Genomic DNA, 23,369 nt, shown 5'->3' on the forward strand with positions numbered 1-23,369 from the left:
GCAAAAATGAACTTTAGCCATCTTTGCGAACTCTTATGGACAGTCTATGACGAACAGGACTCCATTCTCCAGCCCATGTGGGACCACCTGCGGCTGTATCACTCTGACACCATTAGGTCCCCACTCTTCCCAGTGGTGCTGACTGTGTCATCATACTTCATCATCTGCCTCCCTTACCTGGTCTGTGATGTAATGGGTGACAGGTGGCCGGCAGTCCAGCGTTTCAAGATCCAGCCAAGTAAGAAGCCAACACCTGCTATGCTGGTCCACTGTGCAGGAGTCACCCTACGCAATCACCTGGTCCTGGTCTTCCCAGCAGCTGTGGCTCAGTGGGCATGGCGACCACCAGTTCCTTTACCTGACCGGGCCCCCACCCTGCTGGAGCTTGCTGGTGGGGTGGCTGGAAATCTTCTACTCTTTGACTTGCAGTATTTTATTTGGCATTTCTTGCACCACAAGATCCGCTGGCTGTATGTCACCTTCCATGCCATCCACCATAACTACATGGCCCCCTTTGCCTTGGCCACCCAGTGCCTGGGAGGTTGGGAGCTAGTCACTGTAGGCTTCTGGACTACCCTGAATCCGGTGCTGTTGAGATGTCACCTGCTCACAACTTGGGTATTTATGGTAGTTCATGTGTATGTTTCAGTAGAGGATCATTGTGGCTATGACTTTCCCTGGTCTACATCGCGTCTTATGCCATTTGGTTTCTACGGTGGACCAAGCCAGCATGATGTGCATCATCAGAAGCCCAACACCAACTTTGCACCCCACTTCAGCCACTGGGATAAATTATTTGGTACTCATGCTGACCTAGCTTTTCAAAATCTTGCTAAAATGCTGCATATCTATAAATAGTTGTTTATATTCAATAGGTAGTAAAACTATCATTTTGCATGTGTTTAGTATCATAAATGAAATTCTGTTATAGCTATCTGCAAATTAATTTGTCTGAGAAGTATGCTTTTGTAGCAGTCCTGATGAATTTGCAATTATAAATACAGTGTTAATTTATGTCTTATATTATGGCAATTACCTTAAGAGCTCAGTGAGTTGATTGGATTCTGTTGCATGCATCTTCTGCTGTGGCTTCCATAAATGACCATTGCCATTTTGAGCACACTAGATTAAAGATGGATAGAGTATACTGTACTGTATCTACACTTTTATTATTAGCATGCCATGATTATATAACCAAGTCATTTGTGTCAGCATTTTATGACTAAACTGTAAAATAGGCTACTGTTAAAAAGATGTTTTTTTCCCAAAAAGGTTTACTGGCCACTAGATGTCAGTATTGACTAACACCGCAATTAAACGTGTGCAGCTATCATCAGATTTGCCTGTGTAATTCTCTGTACTACCTCTCTGTCTGCCTATTAAAATGTTTGTATTACAATATGTCGTTGATGTGAACAGAACTGTCTAATATACACATAACCCCTCAAATACATATAGGCCTACCTTGCAATAACAAAAAGAGTGCATCACTGGATCTGTGGGACAAGGAATGTCAACAGTGACTTGTGAAGTCATCGAATCACATGTCCTGGTTCAGCCGGTAGCAGTGGGCGTTTGGATCAGAGACCAAGTGGAGTAGAGGCTGTCGGGGCATGGGTTACAATAGCCAGCCAGCCATTTTACAATCCTAGCAGCAACGAACATCTTTTCTGCTACATCTTTGGATATCATACATAGCAATGGGTCAATGTGGTATTACGTCTTCTAAGACCGTGCTGGTCTTTCTCAATCTTATTTTTTGGGTAAGTTTGATGGAATTTTTACATTTATTAATAACGATGCGTCAAACGCTAAGCTAACGTTCTACGCAGCAAGTAGCCTGCTTATCTTGCCAGCCAGCAGCGCTATTTAATTTTGTCATTTTATAGTTCAAGATAATAAAGAATATTTATAAGATTTAAACAAATACTATAATGCTTTCATTTTTCCTATAGTTAAACCTTTAGTATGACAGTACAGATGAGAACTTAACCTTGCTCAACTAGCGATAGCTAGCGTGTCGACATGTTAACAAAGCACAGTATTATGCGAACTTGCCAGAAAAGCAAGCGTGGCTGGTTAACCTTTTTCTATTTTACATGCAGTCAACTGTGAATTGTTTTTTTGTGAGGGCAAATGGTTTATCAATATGTGTTCGAATGCGGATCGGATTAAAAAAACTGCAGTTTGTTGCTTGCTTTGCTTGGATGGTAATGTTATCAAGTGCTAGCAGTCCTGCTTTCTGCAGCAGACAAGCTGCGTCTCGTCCGTGGCAGAGCCATGGCACTGGGCCCTAGTAGCTAGCAGCTAGCTATCAAAGCAGCTATCTAAGAAACGGCAAGTGAACATTCTTAATTTAGTTTCAGTTACCGATGAGTTGTTTAGAAGTCAGAAATACCCTGATTAGCATATCAACGTCTTTGAAAGGGTATATCACTATGGGGGATCAAGTGCTCTGTAGAAGACCAACATGTTAACGTTACCGCATAGGTGAGGTGCCACCCGCAGCAGCACTCCACTCAACTTGGTAGTGATTGACGTGCATCAGTGGTCAGTGCCACATTGTTACTTATGTGGTATAGGCCTAACTGGAATTTAATTAAATAAAACGGATATGTAATTTCATCAATGTCGGTACGTACGACTGGTGCTACGATGTTCTGCAATCCAATAGCCTAGCCGATACAAAGTGAGATGACGGCTGGATTTGAGATTCAAACTCTTCCATGGGCCGAATTCGCTAGTAATCCTAGGGATGATGTTCAGCATGTGATGTTTCACGCCTGCCACCTTCGATGACCAATGTATATTCCTTTTCTTTTGCGGTATCCTTAATAAGTAGGCCACTGCCAAATGCTCTCTCAGTCTGTCAAGCCTCTTACAAAGTGAGCAGTTGGCTGTCCAATGTTGTGAGACATTGAAGAGGCTTTCTGTTCATTGTTTCACATTTTATTTTCAGTTGTCAAAAGTTATGGGGGTAAAATTAGTGACGGCAAAATCCCCAGTTCAGAAAATCATGCACAGTTCGTTCCCATGTGTTAGGCTACTCCTCACGCCCAATGTTGCACGTCACGCTTCATTTTGCTATTTGGTCCTGGCTCCTCGATCTTGTACCCAGACTTGAACTGACTGGGTATGTAAACATATATTATGTCTATGTATGTAAACACTCGTAGTACGTAGCCTACCAGGCTTTCCTCATAATTTGCTTCTGCATTGGGATTTCAAACATTATGTTTTAGTAGTCCCATTCCAGTTATTCCAGTATTTCATGTAGTTCATGTTCAAAGTTCATTCACTTTCTTTTGTTTGATCAGGCACTTTTCTGTAGGGCTGGGTATTGGCGCAGATACCCTAATTAGACTGCAGGTCATTTCAATATGGGGCAATATGAATAACAATACAGTGCATTCATTTGCATGCACTGTATTTAATTCCATAGGCAGGGGCGTCGGTGTAAAACCACTACTGATTATAAGGGCCCAAGGGGAGAGAGGGCCTTTGAAAAGTCTATATATATTTTTTTTTATTTCCTAATTAAATGGAGGCCCATCTGGACTGCTTATGCACGGGCCCAGGACCTTGTGCTACGCCCCTGTCAATAGGAATGAGATCTCAAAAAGTATGCTGCGCTATATTTGAGGAATGTTTAAAAAAGTTCTACAAGGAAGACACATTTACAAATACAGAATCAATGGAAACAACCAGTGAAAATTGGTATCTTGAAGAAATAGCCTCTAATACGACCATGTCAGAGGCTGGCTCTGTAAACCATTATGAAAATAAACTTAGGGAAAAAAATGCATATTGGCCTAAGAGATTGATTCAGACATTTCACAGGTATATATATATTATATAAATATATAGATATTTCCATCTCTAATTTGTGTTCTGCCTCAAAGTTCTGTTATCAAAGTTGTTCTGTTTGTCCCTGTAGGCGGCGGCTGGCATCTTATGCTATGTGGGGGCCTATGTGTTCATCACCTATGACGACTACGACCACTTCTTTGAGGACGTTTACACGCTCATTCCAGCCGTGGTCATCATCGCTGTCGGGGCACTCCTTTTCATCATCGGTCTGATTGGCTGTTGTGCCACCATCCGCGAGAGCCGCTGTGGTTTGGCCACGGTCAGTTGGGCATACGTCACCTCATAACTTTATAGATACGAGGCATTTATGTTGCCTCAGCCCACTTTGTTCTGGAGCACAGGACTCCCATCATAGATGAAAGGCCTTTGATGGTCCTCCTTTATTACAAGTGATATTAGATTGTTGTATTATCTATTCGATACGTCTTGTAATTTGTAATTGGTCATTTAAGTCATTTGATTGGTCCAGAACAACTGCAAGAGGTCTGTGGTAGGCAAAGCAGTGTTACCAGTTCCATGCCACGTGCTTGATGTGCATGTTGCCGTTGATGCTACAACAGTGGACTGTACATTGTGTATTGTGTTTACATCTGTATGTGAAGCTCACCTTGGTCCTCCTGTATTGATCTGGTTTTTGTCACCACTGACAATGTCTTTGTCCACCTTTCCAGTTTGTGATCATCCTGCTGCTGGTGTTTGTGACTGAGGTGGTGGTGGTGGTGCTGGGCTACATCTATAGAGCAAAGGTAAGGCCCAACCTGAACAGAGTCTGTGTTGGTCAAAGGTGGAGTCTCTATTCCTTTAATTGGTTTGAGATGGCATATACAAACTGCTGCATGAGTTTGCCAAGGCCACATGTCTGCCATGGCTTCAACCGAGGTGGAGCTCAAATGGTCCCATTGTTTTATCTGCAGGTGGAGGATGAGGTGAATAAGTCCATCAGGACGGTCTATAATGAATACAATGGAACCAACACTGATGCTCCAAGCCGTGCTATCGACTATGTTCAAAGACAGGTGCGTGTGGCTTTTGTGTAATGGGTTTCGCTCATTCTCAGGTGCTTGACTACCCTAAGGAACAAGGCCTGCCATTCTCTGATTGTGAGTAGGCACTGGTGTCTGGGATGTAGCTGTTTGTCAACAAATGTATGTCTCTGGAATATGCCTTCAGCTTCACTGCTGCGGAATCCACGACTACTCGGACTGGAAGTACACGCGCTGGTTCAACGAATCGCGCAACAACAGCGTACCACTCAGCTGCTGCAAGCCCAACGTGAACAACTGCACCGGCTCCATGCTGCGCCCAGGAGACTTGTACGCTGAGGTGAGCAGTGAGCCACTCATGTTGAGTCACACACACACACACTCCACACACACAAGCGCTTGCTACACACACACACACACAAATGCTTGCTACACACACACACACACACACACACACACACACACACAAACGCTTGCTACACACACACACACACACACACACACACACACAAACGCTTGCTACACACACACACACACACACACACACACACACACACAAACGCTTGCACACCTGCAGTCTGATGGGGGGAAAAAACCTTCACGTAACCCATCACGTGAGGAGTCTTTCACTTTCTTTTGTTTCTCTTGTTTCCCTAGTCTAATCCTCCACCCCCTCTTCTCTTTTCTTTAGGGTTGTGAAGCGCTCGTTGTGAAGAAACTAAAAGAGATCATGATGTATGTCATCTGGGCTGCGCTGACATTTGCTGCCATCCAGGTAAATAAACCTGCCTCCACATAAAACCTTCCCCAACATGTATTCTTTCCCTTTTCTAGGCCAAAACAGGACAGACTAGTTTAAATGCAAATTGCTGCTGCTTGTTATTGTGTGTGTGTGCGTGTGGACTTGATTGTTATTTTTTCCTGATGTGTTTCGGCTTTCCTGTCCTCTCTCCGATGAGTGGTTCAGTCAGTAGCAGCAGCAGCCGAGGGAGAGGGGGGAGAGGGAGAGGGGAGGGACACTCTCTCCACACTGACCCCATTGTGTCAGGGCCCTGTGTCTTCAGTCAGTCAGACGAGAGCAGTCGGGAGCAGCAGCCACCACTTCCTGCCCCTGCAGGGAGGAGAGAAAAAAAGCCCTGCCTCGACTCTCGGAGCATCTCGGGCCGCTGTTGAGGCCTCCCGTGTCTCTGTCCACCCAGATGTCCACGTCTGCGGCTCCACTGGTTGTGAATTCAGTGGGAATGAGCAACGTGCAAGGTTGTGGGTTGGGTGCACTCCTCGTACACATATCCACCTGAAGATGCTGTTCAACACATTTTTTAATGCCACAACAATTGGCCAGCTCTTTCAGTCAGTCTTTCCCAAAGATGGCTCCTTGGATAGCGAGGGTTATGTCATCAGGATTCCATGTGTTTGTTGTTTACTTTAGAGAAAGGAAGGAAACCGTGAGCATGATAAAGAGACTGTTGTGGTCCTTGTTCTTGTTCTTGTTATCGTTGTCACGGAGCAGAGCTCGGAGCAGAGTCTGGGCGCAGCACGAGAGAGACTGCTGCTTTTTGGAGCTGAAATGAAGGGTTTGCTAGGCTTGAAATGGAGGGTTTGCTAGGCTTGGAATGGAGGGTTTGCTAGGCTTGGAATGCAGGGTTTGCTAGGCTTGGAATGGAGGGTTTGCTAGGCTTGGAATGGCTGAGCAGGCAGACACTGCTGCCCACACACAAGGAGAGGATTTAATTCGGGCGGCGCACAGGAGAGTGTGCTCACACACACACACACACACACACACACACAGCTCGGTATTAAGCACCCACTTCTTAAGCAGCGCTGCAAACTATAACCTCCCACTTCTACTGGATCTCAACAGAATGCCTCAGTTTAGTTCTCGTTAGGTTTGCAAGTCACCCCCCCCGCTATTGAAGCTGGTTGACCTGCAGCAATTACAGAGGCTCTTTGCCGAGGAGGTTTCCCCCTTTGTTCTTGTTGATTGTGGGCCTGTGCACAGTCTTTATTGGTGCCCCCCAGTCCCAAAGATCACAGACGTGTGTGTGTGTGTGTGTGTGTTGTATCACTGTGCTTTTTCTATGCCAGATATTAATTTGCCTTAATTACATGTGAGACTACAATTCCTGATTCTGAGCTATATGTTACAAAAATAGCTTACACTCTCTTTCTCTGCCTTCTTTTATCTAAGTCCCCCATGCAGTTTTATAACAGACTCTCTCTCTCTTCTGCCTTCTCTCTATCATGTCCTGTCCACTGTTTTTTTCCCTCTCTCTTTCTCTCTCTCTCTCTCTTTCTCTCTCTCTCTCTCTTTCTTTCTCTCTCTCTCTCTCTCTCTCTCTCTCTCTCTCTCTCTCTCTCTCTCTCTCTCTCTCTCTCTCTCTCTCTCTCTCTCTCTCTCTCTCTCTCTCTCTCTCTCTCTCTCTCTCTCTCTCTCTCTCTAGATGCTGGGGATGTTGTGTGCCTGCGTTGTGCTGTGCCGCAGGAGGCGAGACCCTGCTTACGAGCTCCTTGTCACTGGAGGAACATATGCATAGAGCTGACCTCCACAGACACACACACACACACACACACACACAGACACACACTGAGAGATATTCACAGGCACACATCCACACTCGCACCCCTAAGGTTTAAGATTGTGCCTGTCAGGGTCAGCGCACAGGCTCCTAGCCCTCCGTTTCTTTCTCCTGCTGTTGGCAGTCAGTGAACCCACCTTTCACAAAGATGCTCACTCTATACACTGGTGACGGGTGCCCTAGTGACAATACTATTTATTTACATGCTGTATGTAAGATGATGTTTTTATATTCACTACTTTTATTTTTCTCTCTATCTCTCTCCACAAATGCTACAAGCCAAATTCTAAAATGGCAGTCAAACCTCCCCCACCTCTTCCATTTTCCGTCTTTAAGATGAGGCATTGACACTTAATACTTTAAATTAGATTCTGTTTATGTTGGGGGGTGGGGGGTTGTGGGGGCGGGTGTTGATGAGAGAGCATCAGTCTGCTCATGTGAGGGAAGGCAGTGCTGGAGGGGAATTAAAATGTGGAATTTCTGCTTTCCTCATGCGTCAGTTTGCACTATGTGTACGGCTTTTGGAATATTTTATAAATATTTAAAAAAAAGAAATGACTTCATGTAAATAGCCGAGACAGGGATTTCCTCTCGTCTTGCTCGCTCATTCTCTTCCTTTTTCCTGGTCGTTTTCGTTTTGTTGTTTTTCTCTCACAAATCCACTCACAATCCTAGCGAGCGTGTGTGCGCTTGTCACTACAGAGATAAACATGCTTGTTCTCCAGTCTTGTTTACCCAGCACGTCTGCATCACCAGCATCGTTCTCTTTAGGAGCTGCTGTAGGAGTGCTTTGGGTCCACGAAAGACATTTCAGATATGCTCATACTGTATTCATAATCTTGTTCAGATCTGTCTTTAAAAAACAAACTAACACTAAATCGAACAACAATAATTGGAAGCAATTTAGGGAAATGGCTTCTTTTTTTGATTCAAACAGGCATCTATGGTAATGTTGTACATGCACTACGTATTATGTACTGAAAATGTTACATTTTATTACTGTTCTTTTTTTTTGTCCTCTTTTGCTTCTTGTGTGGAGTTGAGTATATTGCTAAGATGTAGATTTTAAAGTTGATTTTTTGTTTTTGTTTTTCGAGAAAAAGAAATGTAGCTCTGTAGAACAAAAACTCTAGATGAATGTAAATAGATTAAGGGGGAAAAAAACTTACTGAAATAAAACTTGTAAATTCCAATTCCAGATGACCTCTTGTCTTTTTTGTTTCAAATTTTGAGAGGCAGGTGGGTGGGGGTGTTCAGGGACGCTGAAGAGACCTAAGCATCGACATCAGCTGTTCATGTGCTGGTATTTTTAGAATGGCTGTCTGTCCACCCCCCCCCCCCAGATCTCTCTTTATCCTGGATCTTGGGTTGCTTGCAAACACAAGACCCTGGTCATGCTTTTTAGGAATGTCCTGCTTGTTAAGGGAAGTCTCACCCCACACTTCCAACCCCCCCCCATGTCAAACAAAGGGCACTGGCTGAATACTTTATTGTAGCAGGGGGCTTTGTTCGTGTCTAAGAAACTAAAACACTCGCTCAGTCAGTGTGGCAGTATGGACAAGGGTTAAAGTTCAGTGCTTTCCCAGGCTACTCCATGTAAAGTTAGCCTGGGGGGAATCTGTGTGTGATGGTGCTGTTTCTTTCATGCCACTGGAGGAGTGATTTAGGGGAGGGAACCTCCCGCACATATGCACCTGTCAGCCATCTGACGCCACATGTATTGCTGACCTGACCTGTTTATTGATATGATGCATCTGGCCGGTTTGGACCCTGCAGTTCTATTTGTCTGACTTGGTCACTTTTTTCTGTCAATCATAATTGTCCTGGCAAGCTGGTCCCTAGCTGCCTCCACTACAGACCTGATGCTCTTAGCACTGAGGAGTTAGATCTTGTATTTGTGTGTCTCTGCGGACAAAGCAGGCATCTAGGATGACCGGTCTCCTGAGAGATGGGGAAAATTGATACCTCACACAGGTGGATCAGACTACACGGTCACCTGATGTAGAAAGTGCATGCAAAGTGTGTGTGTGTGTGTGTTGAACACTGGTCATTGTTTCCAAGTCAGCTGTCCTCAGTAGCACAGGCTCGAAGATAAATTCTTCTGTAATGCACACATGACTGCTGCAATGATCCACACGGTCATCTCGTGTGTGTGTGTGTGTGTGTGTGTGTGTGTGTGTGTGTGTGTGCACGCACACCTGCTAAAGACAGGTCTCGGTAATATTAATAGTGACCCACTCAGTCTCGTTTGTAGAATGTTTTTCAAGAGCTCCATGACAATGAAGGCAGTTGTGGTCACAGTATTTTAGCAGTAACTATAGTGTAGGTATAGTGACTGTTGTGTCACCCGATATTTGTGTCAACCGTGTTAGTGTGATATGTAAATATAACCTTCGTCATCTGGCCATAAAGAAACAGTGCAGTTTAATCATATTAAAACATTTTTACAGGTTAACAGATGAAGCCAGAAGAAATGCCAGTTTGATTATAAATTACGTTTTGCAAATACTTTCTACACACTCAGAAGTGAGTCTGCATTGAGTATTATTGCATCAAATACATTCACATAGTTTGTGCTAAAGAAAATCAAATTTCCTCTTGATATATTGACAATACCACAAACTAACAACAACAAAACACAGTGACGCACAGTAGAAATGTTAATGGCTGTAGTTGAAGTTCACTAGCCTTAAGCAAGGAACATCTTAATTTAAATGACCCCCACCTATGGAACATCCCTTGCCACTGAATAGTAATATCTCATCTTTAACATACATCACACAAAAGAAATATTGGAAATGAACAGTTCAGTTACAACTAGATCTACTGCGCTACAATTGTGTTATGCTAGCCTGTAGTGCCTGCTTGAAATGAGCTCCCCTTTTCACATACCATATAAATACGTTACCCTGAATAAAACTGCTGTTAAGCCGGTGCCTCACACCTCTGAGTCAGATCGGCACTGGATAAGCCCAAACAGCTGTCAACCTGTAACAGGGTCCTCTCAGTGTGTGTGTGTGTGTGTGTGTGTGTGTGTGCTCCCTCTCAGACTTTGTTGAGGTAAGATCCCGGGACCAGACCTGACTGGCCTTTACTTTCCACCGTCCACCAGCCATCTTGACCCTGGTCCACCACCACCACTATCTCCCCCACGGAGATGGACAGCTCATCTGAGCTCTGGGGAAAAGTAAGCAAAAACATCCACACACACACACACACACACACACACACACAGATATGGGCAATTAGATCCAGTGTCCTGTGGCTGATTATATCTGTCCACTGCTATTTTCGGGTAATGACCAACAGGGCGGGAGATTACTCCGCTTACACAAAGTAGTAGCTAGTTATTTACATAGGCCTACAGTTCAGTTGTGTTCTTTTTACATGTACTGTAGCTTGTGTTAAGCAGGTAACAATAAGGCTCCTCCCTCTCTGACCTTTCTCGATCTCACACACACACACACACACACACACACACACCTTCATTCTCATGTTTCACATCCCCTGAATGCAAAAATTCCAGAGCCCTGTTGCCAAGCGTGTTCACAGGAAGTCCTCTGGCTTACCTGAGCAACATATTCATAGAGTGCCTGGTACTCCTCTACTGCTGCAGCTCTTGGTGCTCCTCCGGGCACAAACCCAGGGATGGAAGCATACACCCCATCTGAATCAGCTGACGGTTAAAGCATGGCAGGGAGATATATTAAGGGCAGAGGTAATATTGACGTAAAGTCTGAATATTTGGCTAAATGTCAACCTTTCAACCATTTCAGGCTGATGGGGGTCACAGGTCATAATCATACAAGGGCAAAACTTTTTTCTGACGTCATGCTCTTATTTCTAAGAGTTGGGCTTGGCTGCCACCTAGTGGTAAATGAATGACCTAAATGAATGCTACATTCTGTTCTGCAGGAAGAGAATACAGGTATTTAAAGGAATAGGCAAATCCTTTAAACCAGTGCAAGTTGCTAATAAAAACATGCTTGAAAAATAAATAAAAGTTAAATAAAACATAAGTGGAGGAGAGACACTGATAATCAGGTTACTACTTTGTGCTATATTGTTATTTGTATTTTAAAGAAAATGCACAGAGCATTATACCAATAAATATAAACACATGGCAAAAATAAACATTACATTAAAATTTCTTTCAACAGGGGCAATTCTCACCAGAGGGTATAGCTGTTGACACACCATCATTGACATTGTTCCTGCTGGCACTAGAGTTTCCTTGCAAAAGATTTGAAAACCTACATGGAGGAAAACAAATTTAAATCAAGTTCACGTTGGGTTGAAATTGCAAATCAAGTTCACATTGGGTTTACATTTTAAAAGTTGGTGGACTCTTAGGTCAAAATAGGAAGGAACCTAAAATGAGGTCTTAAACCTACATTTGGAGGCTCAATGCATCTTCTATTGCTTCTTTATTTCTCACCTTTTCATGACCCCTCCACCAAAGCGCCCTCCAATGCCATTGCTGTCTGTGCACGGCTCTCTGTCGTAGTAGTTCTCAAACACAATGGGCACTAGGGAGACAGGGTTTGGAATTCAGACAGTAAACACAAACACAGTCAGAATCAAGGCCAGCTATAGCTTCAGTTGAATATAATTCAGCTGACGCCATGACTGACAGCGACAGGACGAGCCTACAAAATATACACAGGCACACAGTGAAGTATGTGTGGCTTCACAGAGATGTTCTCCTGCTGTTGTTGCTGCAGGTTGGGGTGGACTCTCACCTGGTGGGGTTGTGCCTGTGCTCTTCAGCTCAATGAAACTGTTGTTGTCAACTGTGATGTCACACTCCTCCAAGCTCAGGCGCACTTCCTCATAACACTAACAAACAGCACAGTTTCATTTAGTCAAAGTATGGCTACTGCCCACATCAATCAAATATCAAAAAAAAAAAAAAAGAAATCTGTGCCTTACACAGTGGTTATTAGCTTTATTCACCTGGCGGCTAGAACGAGGATACAGGGTACACTTGCCATCACACTTCAGTCCGGCAAATGGTGGTAATGCATTCTGTTTGCAAACTACCAAAAATAAAAGCTCACAGAAAAAGAAGTGTTCGCTGACCTGCCAGAGTCATATATATGCCTTCTTCTTCGGTGAGTTTTTTTGGCAGTTTGCAAACAGAGACCATCTGCTGGACTGAAGTGTGATGGCAAGTGTACACTGTAGCCTCGTTCTGGCCGCCGGGTTAATAAGGCGAATTGTCAGTGTTGGTTGTATAGGCTCCAAATGAAGATTGTAGAAAAACAAGACTAGAGATCTCACTCAAAAGGTAGACTTCAAAAAAACGAGAATATCATCAAATAGTGATTTATTGACCTCACCAGACTCCATACAAAAAAATAAAGTGCAATTGCAAACGTTTCGGGTGACCACATCCTCAGTGCAAGCAAAGTCCTTTTAAGCAAGTCCCTCCACTCAACGGCCATATTACAACGTTTTTGGGGAACTTATCGGGCATCTATTCGGGCAGATATGCGCATGCGCAAGGCTTCACGACACCAACTTTGCTCCAGCCGCGAGATCACAACACGTGATTGGCACAATGTATTCACAACACACCACATGATTGGCACAATGTATTCACATGTCGAATTTTAAGGGAATGGGAAGGGACGGGATATGTATAGACAACTGCCATATTGGCGTTACAAACTAACTCCATGCATTTCTATGGAGGATTTTTTCAGTGCTACAGTATGTCTCCTCAGAAAGTCTCTGGTGCAAGTTACATCAATAGACCTCTCCAGAATATATCCCGCCTCCTAACTTCCGTATCCATCCAACTTCCGGGCGTGGATTGTCTATAGACCTCTCCAGAATATATCCCGCCTCCTAACTTCCGTATCCATCCAACTTCCGGGCGTGGATTGTCTATGGGAAATAACATGGCGTTTTAAAAGATCGTACCTGTCAAACTCTGTAGGTGACAAAGTAGAAAAAGCTGGTGGGCAGATTGACCTACACACTTCTGCCATCTAGTTTCCACTGGATTTTTTGATTTTCGGTGCCGTTTAAGTAGTATAGTCTATAGTATACTACTTAAACGGCACCGACAATCAAAAAATCCCGTGGAAACTATATGGCAGAAGTGTGTAGGCCAATCTGCCCACCAGCTTTTTCAACTTCGCTACCTACAGATGTTTTACCGGTATGATATTTCGAAACGCCATGTTATTTCTCATAGACAATCCACGCCCGGAAGTTGGATGGATACGGAAGTTACGGAGGCGGGACTTATTCTGGAGAGGTCAATGGGAAATAACATGGCGTTTTGAAAGATCGTACCTGTCAAACTCTGTAGGTGACAAAGTAGAAAAAGCTGCTGGGCAGATTGGCCTACACACTTCTGCCATCTAGTTTCCACTGGATTTTTTGATTTTCGGTGCCGTTTGAGTAGTATAGTCTATAGTATACTACTTAAACGGCACCGACAATCAAAAAATCCAGTGGAAACTATATGGCAGAAGTGTGTAGGCCAATCTGCCCACCAGCTTTTTCAACTTCGCTACCTACAGATGTTTTACCGGTATGATATTTCGAAACGCCATGTTATTCCCCATAGACAATCCATGCCCGGAAGTTGGATGGATACGGAAGTTACGGAGGCGGGACTTATTCTGGAGAGGTCTATAGAGTTCACAGACTATATAGGAAATGACATCATTTACCAGGCAAGTGGCAAATTCATATGGACCAATCACAATTCCAGTTCACAAACAATCAATCAATCAACCACCATCTTGAGCTAACAATTAAATAATCATACAAAGTAGAAAAAAACATTGCATCATATTTCTTCTTTATATGTCTGGAGTCTGGTGAGGTCAATAAATCACTGTTTGATGATGTTCTCGGTTTTTTTTAAGTCTACCTTTTGAGTGCGATCTCCAGTCTTAATTTTTTTCTATCCACATCAGGCCACATTTATTTTGTCATGCAATATGCAGTGTTCACTTGCAATAAGAGAGAGTGTTCACTTGCCTCGTCATCCTTTACAGACTGCATTGAGAAGTGGTTGCAATGAACCCACATTGCATTTCTCAAAATGTTGACGCGGTCTCCTTCATGTTGCTGGAAGACCTGTAAACAGCATTCATGAAGCCGTGAAGCAAAGATTGCCGTGAACTTCATTTATTTTGTTTCTGCAAAGGTGAAGTAAGCTGAAACTTGATGTTTGTCTTTAAAGAAGTTTCCAAAAAAAACTTTATAGAGTTGAACTGCATGATAGAGCTGAATATATCAGGTATGCCAATGATTTTCAACTGATTGTTGTGACCCAGCGACCACCATCCTGACAGAGGCAACCTGAAGACCATTTTTGTACTTGGTAATAATTCCCACAGTGAAAATATAATTGAAGGCAATGTCTTCATGAACCATCAGGGTGCTACAGAAACACCAGTTGGAAACCTCTGATATACCAGTGCATGTTGGTGCGTGAGAACAAGTTTTGAAACATATGATATACTTTTCGTTTCCCCATTTGAAAACCAAGTGACTCAGAATAGATGGATACAAACAGATCACATACAGTATATGCCCACTGATGCTGTGGTTATTCTGTGGCTGAAGAGTGGACAGAAAGAGGAAGTATCTGGTGGGGGTTGGTTCTAGACTAGAGCCTCTAACCAAATTAAGACACCATGCTTAATGTAGGCTAGGTTGATCCAACATATTTCAACCTGGGCCCTATCGATAGATCGTCTCTGAATCGAAATGTTCTCTTCGGAAATAAACAAATGACATTTGTCAAACCTAAACCTATCTAGCTCAAAAGGCTATGCAATGGAGGCTTATCTCGCATGAGGGAAACATTGAAGTAAAATGTTTATTTTCACTAGATGCCTGGTATTGAGGGAGAAAATAACCAAGTCCATATTTACATATAGTAAAGGTGTAAAGAAATGTAACTATAAGTATATAGTTATATACTAGATAACTATTAAATAAGTTTGTCAGGTTAACACTTTACCTGCGTCTTTTTCTGACAGTGTTTGATCTTACAAAGACAATAAGGCCCTACTAGTCAATTCAGTGTCCAGTAATCAGAACACAGGTCCCATGCAACAATAGACAAGTAGTGAATTGGATGCCAGAAAGGAGTATGACAAAGGTCACGGCAAAGGTGACCACACAAACACTTGTAATGACATGTTGAGCAGTTGTGAAGAAAGCAGTTTACTTTGATATGATGACATGCCCCACAGAATTACACTGAATTGCTGCTGAGCCTATACTGCCCCGATTCTCATGGTTTTTGTCTCTACTAAATGTTTGGACCTACACAACAGGCTGAAATATACCAGAATTTCCCTCTAAGGCGTCCAGGTCACGTCTCTCACCTCACATGTGCTCTCGTGGGTTGACTCCCATTCCTGGCGAATCTTGTCAAGCTGCTCGATATTGGACATGTACTGCTTCTCTAATAGCAAAAGACAACAAATGCAGTGATAAGAATCTGTCTGTACCTCACACAGGAAGAATTGATTAAATTGAATATTTGTCGTTGTGCATGATATGTGAATGGTCTGCATTACATTCTAGATAAAGATTCAGTAGGCAAGTTTCACCCAATATCAACAGTGAAGATAAATGTGACATATTCCATGGAAACCAGCTCTACCAACTTCTCATTACTCATTACTAGTGACGTAGGGCACTTTTTGTCAACATCAACATTTTTTTCTCAACTTTAAAAAGACACTATGAGCTACAGAAAGAAACGCCAGCTACGGCGCTTTTACCACAGTTTTGGCAGATGTGACCCCAAGAAGTTAGAGCAATAGTACTGTGATCTGAGACCTAAACAACCCAACTGATGGATTTACTACATTTGGTTTTATGCTCCTACTGTCCATTTTGAGACACAATGATAAAATCTCACCTTCTGTAAAGGCTGTAACTTTCCAGAACATGAGAATAATGTGTTCCCTATTGGGGGAGGAGGAACTAATGCCTTTTAACAAGTTTGGGTTTCAAACTTAGCAATAGTAGCACACTTGTACCAGAGTGATAGAGCAGTGCATTAGGAATATTTACTGTTTTATGAATGGAAATAAGATTGTAAAAAGCATTCACTGATGATGACGTTGACACAGTCTCCCTTCTGTTACTGGAAGACCTGTGAACAGCATTCATGAAGCCGTGAAGCAAAGATTGCCGTGAACATTTAAAAAAAATTGTATTCTCACTGCATGATAGAGCTGAATATATCAGGTATTCCAACGGTTTTCAACTGATTGTGACCCAGCGACCATCCTGACAAAGGCAACCTGAAGTCCATTTTTGTACTTGTGTAATAGATCCCACAGTGAAAACATATATTGAAGGCAATACCTTCATGAACCATCAGGGGACTACAGAAACACCAGTTGGAAACCTCTGATATACCAGTGCATGTTGGTGCGTGAGAACAAGTTCAGAAACATATTGTTGGTAGGGATGCACTGATTGCAATTTTCTGGGCCAATTCCAATTCTGACTGCCTATTGAATTCTAGATAAAGATTCAATAGGCAAGTTTCACCCAATATCCGTAGTGAAGATAAATGTGACATATTCCATGTATGGATGCAAACTAGCTCTACCAATTTCTCATTACTCAGCTTATAATTGGTTAGCTGTCAAACAATGTGTGACATAGGGTGCTTTTTCCTGATAAGTTGAACTTTTCTCAACTTTAAAAAGACACTCTGAGCTACAGAAAAAAACGCCAGCTACAGCACTTTTTAAAAAGCTGAGGACTTTTTTGAAAACACGGTCTACTCCATAGTATTATAATGTAAAACAAAAGCCGGCAGCAGCAAAAAATAACAATAATGTGAACACACCCGTATACCACCATCATGTTCAGGTTTAGGGGAGGTGGGGACAGTTATAACGCATTTGACTTTCCTTACTGCTGAGTTTTTTTTTCTCTCTGCAAAGAAACTGAAGGATGTCCTAAAGGGGGTAGTTCCTGTGGTTGGAACATGCACAAAAGTGTGGGCTGGCCCTAACCGACTGCAGTAAAAAAAAAGGCCTTATATGTAGTGGTTACCAGGCATCAATGGTTTGGAGACACTAATGCTAAATTTTAAAATCATCACTGTTTTAATGCATTTGCATCCTTTCTCATATTGACAGTGACACAGATTACCCATAAGGCCCTGGCCACAGTTACTTTACAACAGCATTTGCTTTTAAAACTGGACAGGGAACTCAGATGTGACCACAAGAAGGTAGAGCAATAGTACTGTGATCTAGGACCTAAACAACCCAAATGATGGATTTACTACATTTGGTTTTATGCTCCTACTGTCCATTTTGAGACACAGTGATGAAATCTCACTTACTGTAAAGGCTGCAATTTTCAATAACATGAGGATAGTGTGTTCCCTATTGGGGGAGGAGGAACTAATGCCTTTTAAACAGCTTCAACAAGTTCGGGTTTCAAACTTAGCAATATAATAGCACACTTGTACCAGAGTGATATGAGCAGAGCATTAGGAATATTTACTGTTTTATGAATGGAAATGAGATTGTAAAAAGCATTCACTGATGATGCTGTTTTTTCACCTGTATTGCTGAGGTGTATGGATGTGCATACAACAGAAACAGTGAGATACACTAAGATCTGAATCCTTATGTACACAATATGTAGGGAGGGGGATTTTCAGGAAGTGATTTGATAGTTGTAAATAGTGTAAATATTTCTATGGTTAAAACAGCAGACACACTAACCTGCATCTACTGCTGCTTCTCTGCATTGTTTGGCCTTGTTCTGTACCTGGTAAAACAAAAACATACTATGAATAACAATTTTAATCATATCAAAATCACTTTGGCAAAAGACGGCCTGCTTTAATACCCAGTTCTCCTTTACAAAGGAAATAGAAACGGCCTGATATTTTTTAGAACTGACACCAATAGCAAGTTCCTGTCGGCTATCTACAAAAAGGATTTAGAGATTTTTTGTTCATGCATATAAGGATATGCTGGATAAGTAATAAGCTGTACAGTCGGAGTGTTGCTGTTCACTGGGTGTTTGACTATAATCACTATCACTGAGTAATCATTCTGTGTTTTTTTTTGTCTTTTAATTATTCTTTTAAAAACACTTTTAAACAATTGCCCTTTTAATGCATATATGTACTCTTTCCTTGTGTGTTTTATGTTTTCTTTTTTATTCTTTACTTTTAAAACTAATATTTGACTGTTGCCCTTCTATGCTTTTATTAGCTATTACTGCATGCTTTTGTTTATGTAAATCACATTGAATGACCACTGCGTATGAAATGGGCTATATAAATAATGCATGTTTGCAGACTTCCACAGTTTTCCCTTGAGTTGATCTCCTGCCCAGTGAGATGTAAGATTATCAGAGAGAGAGAGAGATGTTGTATGTTGTGCTCAGCCAGTATGTTACCTTCTCAGCCTGTTTGGGTGTGGCAGTGGGAGCACTGTTTACTCTCTCAGCAGCCTGCTCCGCCTCATCTGCCTCTTTACACTTCTGCTCGTACAGCTTCTTAGACTACAGGGTGGAAAAAGAGGCAGAAACGAGAGATGAAAGAGCTTCATTAGCTCAGACTATATTAGGTAGAGTCAGTGTTTGCATGAGGTGGTGTGGGCAGTGAGTGTGTCAGAGTGACAGAAATAATGCTGCCTGAGACAGTGACGTGGCGATGTTTCAGCAGCGCCGATCCATGCAGCCCACCTCTTCCCGCCCCCACTCATTTGCACGTTCTCAACCTCACACATTTCACATTTGTGCTCGTACAAGGTTGCCTGCACATGCACTAACGACTTTAGACACACACTTTCCTCTTCCTCTTCCTGCTCTGACTGCTTCACTTGTTGGGTGGCACAGTGTGTGTGTGTGTGTGTGTGTGTGTGTGTGTGTGTGTGTGTGTGTGTGTGTGTGTGTGTGTGTGTGTGTGTGTGTGTGCGCACGTGCGCTGCACACATGTGCACACGCGCATCTGCGCACGCACACACACACACACACACACACAGAAAATAAATAATAAAAGCATACACTCACCTCCATTGTTTTCTTAAATAAAGCAATTTTGGTCTTCTGTACCTTCTCCATGATCCCCTCGAACTGTAAGGAGGCAAAATTCATCAACAATGCAAAGCACTCACACAGGATGAGACTCTCTCATGTTGAGAAAGGAGGATAAGAATAGAATTCATCAGAATAAAACACTGTGAGTGTGTGCAAGCTTGTGCGTGTTCTGTGTCTGCATGCGTATGTGTGTGTCAAATTACAGTATCAGGTCAGGCTTATTATAAAGCACTTTTTAAAAAGAACACCACTTGACTGAAAAGGTGCAATCAAATGACGAAATCTCATAGACAACACAGTGTGTGTGTGTGTGTGTGTGTGTGTGTGAACTGAGAAACCTTTTTCCTCTGCTCTTTTTGCCGCTCCCTAAACTGCTCCATCCTCTTCACCTCGTCCTTGAGCATCCCTGACAGCTGTATGTGCAGGTTCCCAACATTCTCAATCTCTGTGGGGGTTGGACATTTATTAAAATGTGAGGAGCTACAATTTGAGGAGGACATTTTGAAAAATGGCTTCTTCTCACTCACGTGCTTTCAGATGATCAAATGAAGCTTTCAAAGTACTGCCGGAGAGAAGACAAGAAGTGAGATTTTCACATGAGTTGCGAATGTTATGTTATAGGCCTTCTGCAAAACATCTGCAAATATTTTCAACAAATGTGTTTTAGAGCTAGTTAGCCGGGTTTGTGTGTGCTTCACCTCACTGTGTGCTCATTGTGTGCTCTGTGTGTCTCACTAATTCACGGATAGGATAAATACAGAGACCAAATTCCTTGTATAGCAAGTATACTTGGCCTATAAACCTGTTTTATTATTAATGAAATCAGCTTTGTTTGAGAATTTAGCAACATACTGTAGGCCAGTATAGACGTATAGATAATATGGTGCATGCATCAGTCCGACATTAGAAGAGATGTTTCTAGAAGTACAGTGCTGTTTCTAGAAGCTATATGACAATAATAACAGTCATGTCAGTGAGGTCACTATAACTCAAATTTCAGTTCCTCAGTTATATGCAAATGAAAGTAAAGACTGCGACTTTATTGACTTCTGCAGATCAAGTGGCCAACCTGATCTCACTTTGGCCTCCGGCTTTGCGAGCAATGGTCACCAACTCCTTGCCATACCTTTCCTCTGCCATTGCCCTATGGAAAAAATGACATACTTAAAGAGACATAGAACTGATTGACATTTTAGACCCAAAAGGGAAAACACAAACAATCTGAAAGTAAAAGAGGGAACACGATAATAAACCGCTAATCACTCCCGCTGTCTAAGGAAGAGAGCAAATCTGTGAAAATATGAGTAGATATATTTCATGAATTTATATGCATCACGGAGATGAATATAGAATATCCCCATGATCAAGTGAAGCAAAGGGATCTAACCACTGTTTACTATATCATAACATCAGTTTCTTCAGAAAGAGTAAAGAGGAATGTAATTCTTATAATCTTTAGCGCCTAGTGTCCTGTTCCCAATCCATTCAGACTGACTGCACAGTCCCAGATGGCATAGAGGTTGTACACATTTCACTAGGTTTAGTTGAAGAGGTGAAACCTCATCTTCAGGAGGTCCTCCATGTCCTTGCACATCCGGCGGCCATCACACAGTCTCTGGATGAGCGCTTCATAGCCCAGGTTGCTGCAGAAATCTGCTCCCTGGTGACAAACAAATGCACTGTTTTCAAACATAGGACCTAAGATCATGGACGGATTATGAACTTTTGGGCCCCTGGGCCCAGATGTATTAAGGGCCCCCCAATTGTCGCATATGAGGGGGGGGGGGTTGGGGTGATTTCCTGTATTCTGGTGCATTTTGGGGATGGCCAATACTAAATTCAATCAGATTCATAGCCTACATCCTGATTTGTTGATATTGAGGCAATGATTCCATGCAAAGGCTTGGGCTTCAGGGCCCCCTGACCCCTGGGCCCGGTAGGCCCGTGCAGTAATCCATCCCTGCCTAAGATCTCAATCTATGATGCATATTGCAAACTTTAGAGAGGGACTCTCCCATCACAAGGAAGCATATATCTTAAAAAACATGGGCCCGTGTTATTTATAGTTCATCAGCAAATAAAATGCAAAGCTCTTCATTTAATAGCAGAGTTCTGTTATCCTTGCATGCAAAATTACATGTCAATGAATGTTTTGTCTACATTCTCCAAATAACTAAATAGGCCTACTACAGGTAACCTACCAATAGGAGGAAGGCAGGGTTTGGTGTGATTTCTAACATTCAACTCTAATGTAATAACTAATTTAGATTTTTGACTGGCTAATTTAACTGTACCTTTGCTTTACTATTAACTATTCTAAATTGTAGTTTATTAAAATTGGCAAATGATATAAGTAATACATTTCTCCAAAAGATATTTTAACATTTGGTTTGCTACTCTTCCTATTGCACAATTATAGCAACACCTGTGATGAAATGAGATGTGTCAACATGATTTGGTGCAGCAATTCACATCCACACACTCTATAGGGAAAATGGGCAAATGTATCACACTTGCAACTACGCATTAAGTTATTACACATTACACGCATTAAGCTCATACACAGGACCTGATATGATACAATGTGCACTGACAATATTTGTTTGTGTTTCAGGCCAGAGCCAGACATTTGAAATAGTGCGGACTAAGATGTCATTAGTGTTTTAAGAAGTGTAGCTTAGTAGAGTCAGAGCATGTGATCACCATAATGTAACATAACACTGGCTAGCAGGGAAGCACCACACAGAAGTAGAACAAGTATTAATGTCTAACCATTTTGTTATATTTGTTAAAGGTATTTGAAACAAGAGGATGGTATTCATTTGACAACAATGAAATGTTTTGGGTATCTTTCAATGGATGTTTTGTAAACCTTGCTTTACCAGTTCTTATGTCTCAGTCAAAAGTGCCACAACTTGTTTTACAGTGGTTGACTGGTTATCTCATTACCTAAGGCAATTTACAGTTAAAGCCACCGAGCAAAAGGATGTCTAATTACAAAACAAAGTGAAGTTCAGATCTTCTGACCAGTTCATTTTCACACGCAAAGGTTGGAATAGGATTATGGCGCTGGACCTGTTGATGCAAATTAACCCAGAAACTCTCTGTTGCTTTGTAGATTGAAGCTCTGACAACACTTGCCAGCTCACAGATCAAGGACCAAATGGGACATGGCTGATCCCCCAATCGCAGGAAGTCCGCAAAAGCCAACAGAATTAAAGCTATTGTTAACACTCTGGTCATACCAATATGCCATTTCAAAGAACCCAAAGATATGAAACACTCTGTGATCACTATAATGTGGTAAATGTCAGTGTTATGTTATGTAATGTGGTAAGTAAATGTCAGCGTTAAAGCACTAAAGCGACAGTTTTAAGATTGTACTGAACATTTTATCTAAATATAGAAAATAAACTGTTCTTATGAAATCATACTTGTGAACCCAATACTTAACATTCAAGGCACTGTGTCTTTACGAAAGACAAAACTGAAGGCTCAGAGATCAGCTGAAGAACAGAGAGAAGTTGACAAACATATTCTTTTCTCTAGACACCTATCGGCAGGTGTATTTCAAACAGAGTAAGATCAATGTAAGAGGCCATTGGAGCCCACTCACCCAGAAAGCATCTTTGAATTGCAATGGTGTCATCTTAAACCAGAGCCTAAGTAGAATTTCCTTTTTTGGAAACTGTCTTGGCTGACAGAAGCTTCAATCAATATCCCAGAGGCTTGACAATGACGCAGTACCAGCTCAAATCAGCAAAAAACTGAGAGATAGTTCAGAATGGGCAGAAATTGAGAATACGCTACATGCAGGAACTGCTTCCCTTCACTGTGCAGGTTTGGCTTAAATGAGGAAGAGCCTTCGTAT

At 42.2% G+C, this 23,369-nt stretch overlaps 3 protein-coding genes across 3 annotated transcripts; 2 read left to right on the plus strand and 1 right to left on the minus strand.

Moving 5' to 3' along the window:
* The first annotated feature begins 6 nt into the window (after positions 1-6).
* On the plus strand, positions 7-858 carry ch25hl1.2 (cholesterol 25-hydroxylase like 1, tandem duplicate 2). Its single transcript, XM_076272661.1, has one exon. It carries the CDS (start codon positions 7-9, stop codon positions 856-858), a length of 852 nt encoding a protein of 283 aa, XP_076128776.1.
* A 716-nt stretch (positions 859-1,574) lies between these two features.
* tspan3a (tetraspanin 3a) lies at positions 1,575-8,627 on the plus strand. The gene is made up of 7 exons (XM_076262476.1): positions 1,575-1,763; positions 3,938-4,129; positions 4,542-4,616; positions 4,785-4,886; positions 5,041-5,193; positions 5,545-5,628; positions 7,295-8,627. The coding sequence occupies exons 1-7, from the start codon at positions 1,701-1,703 to the stop codon at positions 7,385-7,387; spliced, it is 762 nt and encodes a 253-aa protein (XP_076118591.1). The 5' UTR covers positions 1,575-1,700; the 3' UTR covers positions 7,388-8,627.
* A 1,608-nt stretch (positions 8,628-10,235) lies between these two features.
* pstpip1a (proline-serine-threonine phosphatase interacting protein 1a) lies at positions 10,236-23,337 on the minus strand. Its single transcript, XM_076262486.1, has 15 exons — positions 23,115-23,337; positions 21,058-21,158; positions 20,568-20,642; positions 20,026-20,060; positions 19,837-19,943; positions 19,472-19,534; positions 18,857-18,961; positions 18,172-18,217; positions 15,793-15,872; positions 14,432-14,530; positions 12,172-12,268; positions 11,868-11,958; positions 11,603-11,682; positions 10,999-11,105; positions 10,236-10,606 (listed from the first exon to the last, which is right to left on the minus strand). The coding sequence occupies exons 1-15, from the start codon at positions 23,145-23,147 to the stop codon at positions 10,475-10,477; spliced, it is 1,251 nt and encodes a 416-aa protein (XP_076118601.1). The 5' UTR covers positions 23,148-23,337; the 3' UTR covers positions 10,236-10,474.
* Between the last annotated feature and the right edge of the window lie 32 nt (positions 23,338-23,369).

This window comes from Alosa pseudoharengus, unplaced genomic scaffold, assembly GCF_046254945.1.
Source record: "Alosa pseudoharengus isolate Yale_2024_CS ecotype anadromous, Long Island Sound unplaced genomic scaffold, YU_APseudo_1.1 YU_APseudo_1.1_scf_10, whole genome shotgun sequence".
Lineage (NCBI taxonomy): Eukaryota > Metazoa > Chordata > Actinopteri > Clupeiformes > Clupeidae > Alosa > Alosa pseudoharengus.